The sequence below is a fragment of the Salmo trutta genome, chromosome 36 (assembly GCF_901001165.1).
Source record: "Salmo trutta chromosome 36, fSalTru1.1, whole genome shotgun sequence".
Classification (NCBI taxonomy): domain Eukaryota; kingdom Metazoa; phylum Chordata; class Actinopteri; order Salmoniformes; family Salmonidae; genus Salmo; species Salmo trutta.
In genome coordinates, this window is record NC_042992.1 from 33,604,961 (window position 1) to 33,620,916 (window position 15,956).

Genomic DNA, 15,956 nt, shown 5'->3' on the forward strand with positions numbered 1-15,956 from the left:
GTGTTTGGAACATGTACCAAGTTTTGTTACAATACAAGTACTAGTGTCGGAGTTATATGTATTTATGTGCCAGACCACGCCCACATTAATGTTTATTGGTCAGTAGCGGCCATGTTGTTTGAGATGCTATCCTGTGAGAGCTTGGTCCATAGATGAAATATATCAAGATTCTTGCAGATCGGTAATTTGGTGCCAGAGGAGTAGCGTTTTAAGTGTTTTTAACAAACTTCTAAATGGCGGAAAATCCATCATGGCGGACCTTATGGGTCCTTGAGGCATATTTGTTCCTTGAGACGAACCTATGTAACGAATAAGTAGATTGGGCAGATTTGTTGCCACTCAGGACCGTTTGACGTGGCTGATTGGGCTGCACTACGAGATAAGCCAGCGACCAGTATCGACATGCCTAAGAACAACCCCCGGACACAGTGCCCTTCGCTCCTGCTTGACAAGCACTACTGTCCGGCAAGGGAATGGGAAGTAGATACCTAGTAGCCAGTATCAGGGTGACAGTCACAGTAAGCACATGCATGCAACGTATGAAGCAACAGTACACCCATCGTCAATACATTTAATCAAAAACAAACAATGGTCAGTTTTATAACTGAAATGTACAATTATTTGTGTAAAACTAACAGTGAGAAATGACCCAAACTCATCCTCTTGCTTAAAAACATTTTAGTCCAAACTCTTGTGGTATGGTAGCTCAATGCACGGTAGTTGCCTGGTAAGAAATGGAAGACAAACAACACAGCTCATTCAAAACCATGTAACCTATAGCAGAGTGCTTTCCACACTCCCACTCCTTTCCACACTCCCACTACTTTCCTTCCGACACACCCGCTCCTTTCCACACTCCCACTACTTTCCTTCCGACACACCCACTCCTTTCCACACTCCCACTACTTTCCTTCCGACACACCCACTCCTTTTCACACTCCCACTACTTTACTTCCGACACACCCGCTCCTTTCCACTCTCCCACTACTTTCCTTCTGACACACCGCTCCTTTCCACACTCCCACTCCTTTCCACACTCCCACTACTTTCCTTCCGACACACCCGCTCCTTTCCACACTCCCACTACTTTACTTCCGACACACCGCTCCTTTCCACACTCCCACTCCTTTCCACACTCCCACTACTTTACTTCCGACACACCCGCTCCTTTCCACACTCCCACTACTTTCCTTCCGACACACCCGCTCCTTTCCACACTCCCACTACTTTACTTCCGACACACCCGCTCCTTTCCACACTCCCACTACTTTACTTCCGACACACCGCTCCTTTCCACACTCCCACTACTATCCTTCCGACACACCCACTCCTTTCCACACTCCCACTACTTTACTTCCGACACACCCGCTCCTTTCCACACTCCCACTACTTTACTTCCGACACACCGCTTCTTTCCACACTCCCACTACTTTCCTTCCGACACACCGCTCCTTTCCACACTCCCACTACTTTCCTTCCGACACACCGCTCCTTTCCACACTCCCACTACTATCCTTCCGACACACCCGCTCCTTTCCACACTCCAACTACTTTACTTCCAACACACACACTCCTTTCCACACGCCCACTACTTTACTTTCGATAAACACACTCACCCACACTCCGGTCGCCATATTGGGATGCATCTAACCCCTTCTCCCTTCCTAGGCCTCACCATTTCACGGGAATTAGCATTTTAATTTGGTCTTACGGAAGAAGATTAATAATAATAAATATAGCTGCAAGCAACAAATGCCGGGGTTCAGCTATGGGCCCACTGTGCCACCATCAGGAAAAATTGGAAACATTGACCTAGAACAAGTTACTTCTGTACTGTTTACCATTCTTGCCAAATTTCAGATCTCCAAATCAAACTGATCATCCAATATAATGCTTTTGTATTTTGGAAAATGTTCACTGATGTTTACTACTTTAAAACGCATTCTTCTACAGAGCTGATGGACCGATCGGCACCAAATTTGGTATATAGCATCTACAGGTTCACATCTTCAATCACAATATTTTCTAAGACTCCTGCACAAACAGTATGGCCGCTATGTCCAAAAGCAACACCATGCGGCCAAACTAAACCATACTATACAGGTTAGCTAGATTCATATCCCTGAGCATGTGTGCTAAATTTCATCACTCTGAGTCAACCAGATCAAGAGATATAAACATACACCCATTATAGAGCCACTGTATGGTCAATCTGAATGTGCTTACATATGTTGAGACTTACATCAGTGAGGAGCCAAGCCTCGACACACCCACAACTTGTTTATTCATAAAAACCCAGCCCTTTCGCGTCACCGCCAGCTACGGCTCCCATAATTCCGGTTGTGAAAATAGCAAAAATATTTCGGACACACCCCCAAACCTAGAAAAGACAAGCTAACGCTAGTGCTAAGATTTGCTATTGCAATAGGTTTGTTAAAATAGAGCCCAGACTGTATCTTAGTTGTGGGCTCATGGTCTGTTACAAACAAAATACATAATATAAAAGCATTTGCATTCATCATTTACATAGTATACTGGCGGCAGAAAGAAATCCTGATGAACCAGACTTACAGAAATAAGAGTGATGTTTCTACCTACTATTGCCATCATAGTAGACTGGGCTAGGTGTCGGTGACAACATGAGTCAACTGCTGAGGCACAGCCAAAAGTAGTAGCAGCCTTTGCAGCTTCATTGGAGTCTAATGTCACTGTTTGCCAAGGGGAAATTGATAACTGTAACTTCTTGTTCAAGTAAAACATGTCTGTGTACTACAAACTTAAATATATCTCTATTTACATTATTCCCCCCCCCCCCCTTTTACAAAATACTGAATTACAACAGCATTTAGTGATTATCATGTGATAATGCAAAACTCATTAACATTGTGCTTGACTAAGATGTTATAATTCATAACTGTAATGATCTTATGGAGAAATATACTTAGTGTACAAAACATTAGGAACACCTGCTCTTTCCATTACATCGATTGACCAGGTGAATCCAGGTGAAGGCTATGTTCACTTATTGATGTCACCTGTTAAATCCACCTCAATCAGTGTAGATGAATGGGAGGTGACAGGTTAAAGAGGGATTTTTAAGCCTTGAGACAACTGAGACATGGATTGTGCATGTGTGCCATTCAGAGTGGGAATGGGCAAAACTAAATATTTAACTGCCTTTGAACGGGGTATGGTAGTAGGTGCCAGGTACACCGGTTTGTGTCAAGAACTGCAACGCTACTGGGTTTTTCACGCTCAGCAGTTTTCTGTGTGTATCAAGAATGGTCCACTTCCCAAAGGACATCCAGCCAACTTGACACAACTCTGGGAAGTATTGGAGTCAACATGGGCCAGCATCCCTGTGGAACACTTTCGACACCTTGTAGAGTCCATACCCTGACGAATGGCGACTGTTCTGAGGTAAAAAGGTGGTGCAACTCAATATTAGGAAGGTGTTCATAATGTTTTGTACATTTCAGTGTATGTGACAGACTTGGCCTGAAAATCTGGCATTCGAAATGTGTCACACACAACAAAAGCAGTCTGCAGAAGCCATAAACATGTAAAACTGTCATTCATATTGTCTATGCCCCATAGCAGCGAAAAGCAGCGACGAGGTATGCTCGTCAATTTTAAAACAGTTGGCTTGGCCACTGACTTTGTGCCAAGTGGCTCGGCATGGAGGTAGAGGTTTGGCTGGCAGGCTTTTACCTGGTACGCTTGAGTTCAATGGTTTGAGCAGAAAAACAACAAGACTAAACACTGAGGGAGTTCTTATTTAATCATGTCCAGATCTCTCTTCTTAACAAAAGAAAGTGAAATGGCATCTTAGCAGATGTTCTTATCCAGAGCGATTTACAGTAGTGAGTGCATACATTTTCATACTGGTCCCCCCCATGTGAATCAAAGCCACATCCCTGGCATTGCAAACGTCATGCTCTACCAACTGAGCCACACAGGACCCTGTCATCCGGTGTCCCACATGTTTGAGATGCTCTATGCCATCAGAACTTTTCATTGACCCTAAAAGGTATTTACTACAGATAGATTTTATGATGAGTGTCAAGGCTCAAGAGAAGACCCAGATGCAGACAGTGTCGAAGTAACAAAAGTTTATTACAAAAACAGGGGGGCAGGCAAACGACAGGTCAAGGGCAGGCAGAGGTCAGTAGTCCAGAGCAGAGTCCGAAAGGTACAGAACGGCAGGCAGTCTCAGGGCAGGCAGAGGTCAGTAATCCAGGATGGTATAACAAGGTACAGAATGACAGGCAGGCTCAGGGTCAAGGCAGAATGGTCAAAACCCGGGAAAGCTAGAAAACAGGAACTAGAGACAGACAGGAACACGGGGAAAAAACACTGGTAGGCTTGGCGAAACAAAACAAACGGGCAACAGACAAACAGAGAACACAGGTACACCGGGGAAGATGGGCGACACCTGGAGGGGGCTGAAAACTAGCACCAAGACAGGTGAGACAGATCAGGGTGTGACAGATGAGTATGATGTTCATTTAAATGAAATACGAGTTTTGATTTAAATTGTTTTATACATTAATCCTACATTGCTATTAGTGTCACAATCTACAGATTGTTGAATGATTTCCTATCAAACGATTTGTTTCCAAAAGAGACTCCTAATTGTACAAGTTGGGGGTCAGGTCTGAATGACTTAATGATTTTGGGACAGTGTTGCAATAACATTGACCAATAAATGGTAACTGTACACTATGTAAGCCACAGAGACATATGTTGGGTCACGTCTCTTCAAGTGACGCATACTTTCCTGAGAGGCATCAATGACCACATTTCCTCTTTCGTAGATGAAATAGAACCAGTGTGGTACTTTGGTCACCTAGTCTGCGCGGAACTGAAAGTAGTTTGAGGATTCAAACAGACTCCATTATGTTTTTTGATCAAGCAACAATCCACAACAGGATGTGTATTATCAGAGGTGTTTGTACATTACTATTTTGGCACTCACTCAAGATATGTACATTTTTAAGTCCATTGCTCTTTGACCTGGTAGTGTTTGTAACATTAGCCTACTGTAATAATGCATCTGATTATGACATTTGGGAATGAATATTCATATGCAATGTACCTTACTATTCATGCAGAAACCAATGACAAGTGATAAGTGTACGGTAAGCTTTCTGTCCTTACTGGAAGTAATTGCTAATGTGCTGTGCATGTGGGTGGGTGCTGTGTGTGTGGTTGGGTGTGTGTGGTTTGTGACAGGGTGTGTGTTACATGGAATGTGATCCATTCAGGGAGGGAAGTTAACCGTATTGGCCTCAACTCAGGTATCACATGACCAGACTCAGACACAGGTCAGGTGCATGATGGGATAGGGCTGTCTTATCTGTCTGACATCCATCACGTCACCTCTGTCCTGCCTCACCTGGAGGCGTTGGGGTTGAGTAATGCCCCCCCCTCAGCTTTGTCCCTCTGACTAAAACGCCATGCCCTGAATGGTGCTGAGCGCATGCAGGCTCACACACACACACACACACACACACACACACACACACACACACACACACACACACACAGACTTACACTACAGACACTCAAAAAGAAACAGAACTCACTCAGACAGAAACACAAAAAGCAGATATGCACACACACACACACACACACACACACACACACACATGTACACACAAGTGCACATACACAAATGCATTAACACACACTTGCATACGTGCAAACATGAATGGTCATGTCGGTGTACTGTGCATAGTAGTAAGTAAGAAATGAATGGGCAAAATGTAAGGGTGTACCTTTCAGCCTGGCCATCCCAATGGCCATAGTGCCACCTGCAGGTCCTTAGGCCTTCTTTTATATTCCTCACATTTTTGTGAGCTGATCGAATTATCCTCGCTTTTTACCAGAGTTGTGGTTAATTCCATTAACATTTCAGTCCATTCAGAAAGTAAACCAAATTCCAATGAAAAAGATGTCTGACTGGAATTTAAATGGAATTGACCCCAAAACCTGTTTCTACAAGATTGTTGAATGTTACTCCGTCTTTGTCTTGGCACTACAGAATGAGTGGCATATCTGTCAATCTATCCCTGCCCAATCATAACATCTTTACCAAAAACAAACTCAGAATTCGATGCTGGTAGTTAGGTTTGCTAGGCCTTAGTCTTGCTTGGCCAGACTCACAGCACAGTGCTAGAAAATCAAGACTTGCTAGCAAAGCCCTAAAGTTGTGAAAACAGTCAGGGTTGGGCAGTAACTGATTACATGTAATCTGATTATAAAAAAGTTACTAGCAAGAAATATTGTAATAGGATTACAGATACTTTTGAAAAGCTAGATTACTTTTTGCATTACATTTAAATTGACAAAAGGTGCAAGTTTATGTTTGTTCCACCTGAGCGAGTCTGACCATAAGTGAGAGACCACTATGATGGCACATCAAATGCTTTTGATGGAACCCTTTTGTCCTCTTCTCATGCCGCTTAAGGTGAAAGTAATCCATAAGTAACTGAAAGTAATCAGATTACATTACTGAGTTTGGATAATCCAAAAGTTACATTACTGATTACAATTTTGGACAGGTAACTAGTAACTGCAACGGTTTACATTTAGAAAGTAACCTACCCAACAATGTGTAGCCTAATGGTAATTACTTTTTAACGTGTCACAGTAGTTCTCCTGCATTGTAGCAGTTACTTCAAAGCAGCAGTAGTAGGACCACACACATTCTGGCAGGCTTGTAATGGTTGATAACAGTAGCCAGGACACACTGACATTTCCCAATCCCTTCTCCACCCCCAAACACAAATAGCATTACTCAACATCCTAAAGTAAGGAGTTTTTGCATCCCCTTGAAAGGAGTCATCCACTTCCTATATCTGTTTTGATCAATTAGGGAGCGAGGACACATGGCTGACTCCCATATAGTGAATGAATCCAAGGGAGTATCACAGAGCATTCTGGGTTGGGAAGATTTACTGAAAGTGATGCAGTAACAGATACAGGAAAGGGAGTTACCCTTTTGATACTGTCTGACTCAATGTGACAAAGGAGCCTAGTAAGCCTTCACAATGTGAGTTAAAGGTACACGAGCACACACAAAAGTGCGCATGCGCAGCACGCACACGAAGGGAACCTAAGGACATGGAATTTATGTCATCAATCCCCACCGGTCATTAGTAGGTGATAGGATGTTGTGATGTGGGTCAGTGAGATGCTTTATGTGAGCTAAACATTCATTATTACCACCCTTCCCTGTAGTCGGTTGGCTAATATCTATGGTGATTCTTGAGACAGGATGTGCCGGAACGTAACCGTCCAACGTCACACTAGTAGAAAAACACAGCAGTCTGATGAAGGTAATTTGAGCAGCACTGCTCTGGAAATCGTATTGCGCTGTCTCTTAATCATCATGGTTAAACACTGTGTTCCCTTGGTGACCTAACTGCTAGTGACAATGACATTAGCATATCACTCACTGGATTTCACAATAAGGCGCTAGGGTTCATGTTGCGTTATGGATTAATAACACAATGAAAACAGGAATGTTTTAAGTGGAAAATCATCAGACGGCCCATTCATGATTTATCAATGTAGTTTTTGTATGCAACTTGTATGTATGCAACTCCTATATCCACACTAGTCAGTCATCCAAAAGTCAATACGGCTTAACTGTACTCACCTTTCCGTTCACATACAGTAAGTTCAGCAGCAGTACTGGCAGTAGAATGTTTATAGCCTACTGTACAGTACACACTACACATGAAAACATTTTAAAGGCTTGTGGGGAACTCTAGTGGCTGATCAAAGGAAAATAACCTCAGAAATGTATAGCAGAGACAGAAGACGAAGCGAGGCACTCCACTCCTTCATTTTTTCTGGTTCATATAAAGACAATGAATGAAGCAGACCAGACCCAGCTGCTAATGCATCGGTGCCTATGGGAGAGCCACCCTGTTAAGCAGACCAGAACATACCTTTTTTTTTAAATGATAAACGGCCTGAGTGGGATATCTTTATTTATCCATCAGCTTTTTGTATAGTAGCCTACATGCAACCATTTTAAATCATTTTGAAGGCTAGTGATGAAATCTGATGGCCTAACATAATCTACATTGATTGCACTGTATCTAAATGATTAAATACCCCACAAAACATGTAATAAAAAACACACAACATGAAACATGCATATGCTAATACTATATTCTGCTTATAAATAGTTAATTAATGGCATTTTAATTAGAAAATTAGCTTATTACAAGTTGTTCAATTCAGATAGTTAGCCCAAACCCATAAAATCATTTCCAGACGTTTCCGCAGTGGTCTAAGCCTCTGCATCTCAGTGCAAGAGTCATCACTGCAGACCCTGGTTTGAATCCAGGCTGCATCATATCTGGCCGTGATAGGGAGTCCCATAGGGCTGCACACAATTGTCCGGGTTTGGCCGTCATTTTAAATAAGAATGTGCTCTTAACTTACTTGCCTACTTAAATAAAGGTTAAATATATATATATATATAATAAATGGACCCATTTTTTACATTTTGTTAAAAAAATATTCTCTGAATGGGAAGTGACACATACAGTCGCAAAAACTGCCTATGCATGCCAATGCTAAAGTTCAATATTGGTCCAACAAATTGGCACAGGCCCTACCCACTGGACAAACAAGACTAGCTCAATGAAATGACGTTGAATCAACGTGGAGCAGACGTTGAATGGACGCCTATGCCTAGTGAGTAGCCTCATCACTCCGTGGTCTCCCGGAGCAAAAAGGCTAGCCCAGGCCCAGGCAATGTTGAACAGACACAGAGTTTAATCAGAAACGTCATTTTTCTTCTTGTCCAACGTCCAAGTATAAAGGCTACATTCCAAAACAGTCAAACCTCCTCTTGCTGAATTACTTTGACCTCACTTCACATGAGTTGGGGTAGAATCGCAATAGTCTTGTTCTAGCTGCTGAATCAGTTTCTTATTGACGAGGATCAAAGCGGTCCAGTGCGAGAGGCGCGATGGTTGATATAGGATCAACAGCATGCGAGGGGATGTATTCTAAACTTATCGACAACGACAGGCAATATTTTGAAGACGCAGAGGTGCGCAGTCCAAAAGCGCACACTGGTAAGAAGACAAAAGACGTGTTTCCTGTAAAGAGTCATGTATTTATGGAAATTATGCAAATTATCTAAAATGTTTCAGTAATGAAAGCAGACGGGGATTGGAAATCAAACTGGTCTCAGAGCATTTCGTATTATTCTGTATGTAAATCCCAAACACCACATTTAGTATGATATGTTACGTTACGTATGTTTTGTATTAATTTGTGGATGTCCATCATCCATTTCGTATATGTTACGAATTACAATTCGTACTATATATTACGAATTTGCAAAACCTATTGAAATGTATAGAATTTGGGACAAGAACACACTTCAAATCTAGGTGACCACCATTTGACAAAAACAATATTTGCATAATTTCCGCCAAAGAGAGCCTAATGACTGATTTACATGGTCAAGTTTGGGATATACTGGTTGAATCAACATTGTATCCACGTCATTCCAACAAAAAAAAAATCAATGTGAGGACGTTTAATCAACATAGAAAACTGATTTGGATTTGGAAAAAGTAATCAAAGGGAATTTTAACCTAAATCCAAAGACATGGTGACATTTTTGCTGATTTCATGTTGAATTCAAGTAAGTTCACAACTCAACCAAATGTAAATCAAAACTAGATGTTGAACTGACATCTGTGCCCAATGGGTTTGGTTATGCAGTGGTCACTCAGGCATGACGTGTACTGCATTCAAAATACAGATCTCTCAGGGTTTCCATATCTGTCTTTCATCATTACCTTCCTCAATAGAATAGACACTGCTTCTAATTTGATTTCAATATGCTTCCTCCCACATATCTGACACCATAGCTAATTGTATAATACTACAGAACTGTCACAAGTTCTGAAGAACAATAGTTCTTTATTAAGGAATGTCATTAGTTAAATATAATCTTGCATCTAATGTGAAACAATATATTTGCATGCTGTGACCTTATGTCTGACTCCTAATACTGTAAAGTGAAAAGATTGTCACTTTCAAAATGTGTCAATCTGTTCCTCTGAGACAGAGCTGGCAATAAGCAACGCCCCTTCCCATACAACCCATGTAGTTTTCCTGAATGCTCCTGCTACTCTGTGGTGCAGTCAGGACAGACGTGCCCAAACATGCTCATGACATTTAACAGCCAAATAAATGCTCTTTGTGTAATGATTACACAGCATATGCATGGACATGTTTCATTTCCTGACCTAGAATATGAACAACCATAATCCTGCCCTACAAACAATATGGGAAGTAGGATTCAACAGTAGGCATTTTGTGAATCATCGGGAGCAAGAGGTGGCCTACTGACAATACATGGTTGTTTTTAAGAGCAGTCACGTGATTATTCTTCTTTACAGTACTTTTGTTCCTCTTTTAACGGTTGGCTCAATCAAATATCGAATCAACATTTATTTATTAAACAGTTCTCTAAGTACTGATTGACAGGGTATAAACAGTATACATAATCATTAGTAGCCATTAGCCTGTTTCCTTCTCAAAAACCCACAATAACAATTGTGTATTGCAATAATTTCATTAAGACTTATATTTAAATGATTCCAAAATTGTTTTCTTATTTGAATCCTTTTTTCTTTGTGTATACCACATAAAGCATGTAATTACTGAAAGATAATTTAATCAAACCTCTCTTTCAATTATACTTACTAGTTTTTGATTTCATATTTGTCTTCCATACATTTTATAATGATTCATGAAATCTATCTAATTTTCTACCAAACACACATATATGGGTTTTTGTCTGCAGGATTAAATGTTGTTGACATTCTGAAAATATTTCAGTGTAGGCATGTTGTGCATCCCCAGTCTGCAGACAGTAGGCTGTAGTATAGTATCTGACTATGCTATCAAGTGTTTCCGTTGCACAAAATCCCCCCAAAACCACATACAGAGCAATTAGCACCAACATTTTCAACTGAAATACAGCTCTATACACTGGTGTCATGTACTTCTCTGTGTCCTCCATAAGAGTGTCTGTCACCTCACTGAGAGCGGGCCTCAGGCCCTACAGGTTAGCCACGGCCTGTCTGGCCACACTGTGTGCTGTCCTTCTGCTGTCCATCATCACTGCCAGCACCCACTGTGAATATATCCACAGCAAACACACAGCGTTGTTTACATTTTGCCTCCGTAAACCACATCCTGATTTACCCGAGTGTCCCAATGTGACACGACATTTAAATAAAGGCCTCTGTTTTTTTCCCTCTGTTTGGTGACTTTTGTAATCTGACTTGTGTAACCAAATCTCGCTCTAGAGCCGGCCCTGCATCCCAGTAAATGACTTATGAAACTCTACTTGCAACCTAACAAAGTGTGAGAGCTCAAAAAAACGGTTTGGAGTGAGTGATTGTTGCAGTGCTGCTAACTCTTATCCTGAACAAACCTTGATGATGTCATACTCAGCACATATAAAAGACAATGAAAAGACATTTGTTGTGTTTAATGGGGCTTCTTCTTATGACTACCACATTCAACTAGCCTTATCAAAGGTACCTCATCACCTCTGCCCTACGCTCACCGCATTCTTTGCCTTCCCTTCTTTAAAGACTTGTTGTTTTTTTCCTGGACTGAAGTCCCCTGCTTCTCGTCTTCCTCTCAGATAAGAATCTCTATATCTGGGCTTGCGCAATGAGCATCAGGCTCCTCTGCCTCAGAACGAGTCTGGTGGTCAGATCCAGATGCAGAGAGAGACCGTCAACGTAACGGCCCCGATTGCAACCCTGACAGAACTGCAGACGGAGAAAGAAGACCTTGTGAAGGAGAGAGACGAGCTTCTGGCCAGGTAGGCCAAATCAGGTCACCTGTGTGTGTGTGTGTGTGTGTGTCATGACGCTGAAGTAAAACATTTATATCTAAATCCTTTTTTTCTGCTGTGTATGACAGAACCAGAGCCCACATCACCACTGTCACCTACGTCAGCCCTACGTTGGCCCTTTCAACGCCTGTAACCTGTCCTCGGGACTGGCTGGTGTTCAACAGCAGCTGCTCCTACATCTCCACCAGGAGTATGCACTGGCACAACAGCCAGGCCTCGTGCAAGGAGAAAGGAGGACACCTGGCCATCGTACACACTGCTGAGGAACAGGTGAGACGGAGTGGGGAGGGAGGGAGATGGGGAAGAGAGAGAGAAAGAGGGAGGGTGGGAAACAGAGGGAAAGAGAGAGAGGAGGGAGTTTGTGGATTAGACACTGTTGATTTTGTCAATTATCTGGCAAGGCTGGAAATAGCTGAGCAATAGGGAAGATAAAGTCCAATGTCTAAAAGATAGCATTGACACACGGATTTCCTTTCCTTTCTGCCAGGGTTCTGTAGGGTTCATGATAAATGCATTGAGTTCATTTTATTTTCCTCCTGTGAATCCGTCTCCATCTGTTTGTACGTTCCTATGAAAGTCACACAGGCAGCCTTGGCCCGATATTGACAAAACTTGGGTGAATGATGCTTCTTGCTGTAGAGATTGGCCAGATGGTGGCGCTATGCATGCCCTGTTCAAAGGCACTTCAATCTTTTGTCTTGCCCATTCACCCTTTGAATGGCACACATACACAATCCATGTCTCAGTTGAGTTTGAGTTTATTTTATTTTTACAGGGACAATGCACATTAATCAACATTTCAGTAAAAGTGCCGGTTTTAGCCAGCCGGCTAATTTTCAACCACAGTCCCTGGGCAGGTTATTAAAAACAATTACAATATAGACAATCAAGGAGCAGTGAGCACACGCAGAGCAACATAGGACAAGCAAGAAGTAGCATACAGACAGAGCAACATAGAACAAAAAGCAACAAGACAAAATCCATAAAAGCAACAGTGTTTCCACACCTCACAAGGTACAGACAACAGACAATATGGAAAGCTAGGGATTATGTTCACAAATCTGATTGGCCTTTAGCCATGTCTTCATGTTTTTTGTGAAGGTGTGATATGTGGTGCAGTTATGTGTGTCTGATGGCAGTGTATTCCAGACTCGGGAAGCTCTCACAGAGAAAGCGGATTTACTAAAAGTGCTTTTCCTTAAGGGAACTATACAGTCACCTCTCATGGCAGACCTTGTGGATCTGCTGCCATATGTTTGGGTTTTCTGTTTAACAAAAATACTGAGTGGAGGGGGAGCCAGGCCATTTAGGATCTTGAATACAAGACATGCGTCGGTGTATTGCACAAGATTTTCCCAACTCAGGAGCTCATGCTTTCTGAGGATGTAACAGTGATGATGCCTATTGGGCTTCCTATCGAGCACTTTGAGAGCCTGTTTGTAGACAGACTGAATGGGTTTTAATGTTTTACAGCAAGCTTGGGCCCAACTAGTCAAGCAGTATGTTAAGTGGGGGAGTATCATAGATTTGAAGTACAGTTCTGCTACCTCTGTAGTCAAACAATTTCGTATAAATTGGAAATTAGCTAGGTTGAATTTGGTTATTTGAATTACCTTTTTCACATGTTTTTTAAAAGATAGGTTGGAATCATGTATGATGCCAAGGTACTTAAAATCAGATACCACCTGGAGCTTCTCCCCTGACACATAGACATCTGGCTCAGTAGCATCTGTTGCCCTCTTTGTGAAGAACATGCAGACAGTTTTTTTCCCACATTGAGATGCAAACACGAGTCACTGAGCCACTTTGTAATCTGGACCATTACAGTATTGAGTTCTTGTGCAGCTTGTTGTTTGCTCTTTGCATGCATTTATCACTGTATCATCTGCATACATTTGAACTTCAGACCCAGTACAGACAGAAGGCAGATCATTAATGTACAGGCTGAACAGGAGGGGCCCCAGTATTGACCCTTGGGGCACGCCCACATCAGTGGGCGACAGCTCATTGCTTACTCTGACACACTGAGTTCTGCCTTCAAGTTATGATTTCATCCATCTCAAGGCATCGGGGGAAAAGTTGAACTTGGACAGTTTTGTGATGAGAATCTCATGGTTAACAGTATCAAAAGCCTTCCTTAGGTCCAGAAACACAGTCCCAACAACGCCCCCTTTGTCCATCTTGGACTTCACATTTTCCAGAAGAAAGCAGTTGACCGTTTCTATGGAGTGTTTCGCTCTGAAGCCAAACTGCATGGAGTGTAATGTCAAGGGGCTGTTGTTGAGGTGGGCAATCAGTTGTTCTGCTAAACACTTTCAACAACCTTCGACACCACAGGTAGTATACTAATGGGCCTGTAGTTACTCACGTCAGCAGGGTCGCCCGATTTAAAGATGGCCGTTATTATGGCTGACTTCCATACCCTTGGAAACACCCCCAGACCAATAGATGTGTTGGTGACCTTAGTAATGGGGCCAATGAGTGACTCTTTGTAGTTTTAAGAAAAGTAGAGTCCAGCCCAAACACCTTTGGCTTTAGAGTTCTTTAGTGAGCTAATCACCTTGTTCACCTTTGACTCAGAAACCTCCCTTATGATGAAGACAGGTTGAGCGTCATTCACTAGCACTGAGCCCAAGAAACCAGTGGAGGGGTTCTGTGTCAGTACCCTGACAGAGTCAACAAAGTAGGAATTGAAGGCTATTGCTATTTCGACTGCATCCTGTGTTAGATTGTTATTCACCATGATTTCTAGTCTTTTTGCAGTGTTACTATGGTCTTTCCCTGGTAACGTTTTTAGATTCTCCCAGATCAATTTAGAATTTCCCTTTGCTTCACCAATTATGTTTGTCTCATATACTCAGGGATATGAGTCTAGCTAACCCACACAATATCTCAGACACCACTGGCCCGATTTTGACGAAACTTTGGTGAATGATGAGTCTTGCCATAGAGATCCGGCATTTACAAAATGACACTGATTGGCCCAAGGTGGGTGCTATAGTAATCAACTCTACGTCTGTTAGGCACACGCAATATCTCAGACACCACAGGCCCGATTTGAATGATGTGTCATTCACCTAAATGTATCATTTGTGTGGGACGACATGTTTACGGTTGCCTTTAAAAAAAATCATGTATCCTGTTATATTCGTCATCCACATCCCAATGTAATCATGTCTCCTGTTATAGACATTGTTATAGACATTGTCACATTCCAATGTATATTTCATGTTATAAACATTGTCACATCTCAATATAATCATGTCTCCTGCTGTAGACGTTTCTGTGGGACCAGTTACCTCTGAGCCACTGGAATGCCTACTGGTTTGGAATCAGTGACGAGACGGCCGAGGCAGACTGGCTTTGGGTCGATGGAACCAAACTGGTGGGGGGGGGGGGGGGGGGCTACAACAAAAATGTGGCCGTCTTTTCGTGGACGCGGATGAAGTCTACCCCAGGACTATTGGATTCAATCAACACTAAAATGATTGGCGTCACACACATTGGCCTAAATTATCCCCGGATTGTGGTGGTGCATTTTTTAAAATATTGAGTCTGACTAACCATGTAAAACAAGGTTAAATTCTTGTTTGATATACCAGCATACAACTACACCTGGGATTGTTTAAATCTGGGTCTGAGTCCCATCATTTAATGTGAGAACCTGCTTTCTATTTTAGAAATGAGTATATTCATTTAGTTTTTCAAATTGTTTGGTTAACTTGTGTTCTCAGTTGGTACATATTTACATTTAAGTCATTTAGCAGACGCTCTTATCCAGAGCGACTTACAAATTGGTGCATTCACCTATAATATCCAGTTGAACAAACACTTTACAATAGTGCATCTAAATCCTTTAAAGGGGGGGGTTAGAAGGATTACTTTATCCTATCCCAGGTATTCCTTAAAGAGGTGGGGTTTCAGGTGTCTCCGGAAGGTGGTGATTGACTCCGCTGTCCTGGCATCGTGAGGGAGATTGTTCCACCATTGGGGTGCCAGAGCGGCGAACAGTTTTGACTGGGCTGAGCGGGAACTG

The 15,956-nt window shown here is 42.3% G+C and overlaps 1 protein-coding gene across 1 annotated transcript; it reads left to right on the plus strand.

The window, feature by feature from the left end:
• The first annotated feature begins 4,395 nt into the window (after window positions 1-4,395).
• Window positions 4,396-15,473, plus strand: LOC115176130 (C-type lectin domain family 6 member A-like). The gene is made up of 4 exons (XM_029735964.1): window positions 4,396-4,467; window positions 11,705-11,887; window positions 11,989-12,190; window positions 15,198-15,473. The coding sequence occupies exons 2-4, from the start codon at window positions 11,784-11,786 to the stop codon at window positions 15,471-15,473; spliced, it is 582 nt and encodes a 193-aa protein (XP_029591824.1). The 5' UTR covers window positions 4,396-4,467; window positions 11,705-11,783.
• Window positions 15,474-15,956: the final 483 nt, after the last annotated feature.

Excerpts from the sequence above, each read along its gene's own strand:
- LOC115176130 (XM_029735964.1), top strand. The coding sequence starts at position 11,784 with ATGCAGAGAGAGACCGTCAACGTAACGGCCCCGATTGCAACCCTGACA. Across the intron at positions 11,888-11,988 it reads AGAGACGAGCTTCTGGCCAG|AACCAGAGCCCACATCACCA; the intron begins GTAGGCCAAATC and ends TGTGTATGACAG. Across the intron at positions 12,191-15,197 it reads TACACACTGCTGAGGAACAG|ACGTTTCTGTGGGACCAGTT; the intron begins GTGAGACGGAGT and ends CTCCTGCTGTAG.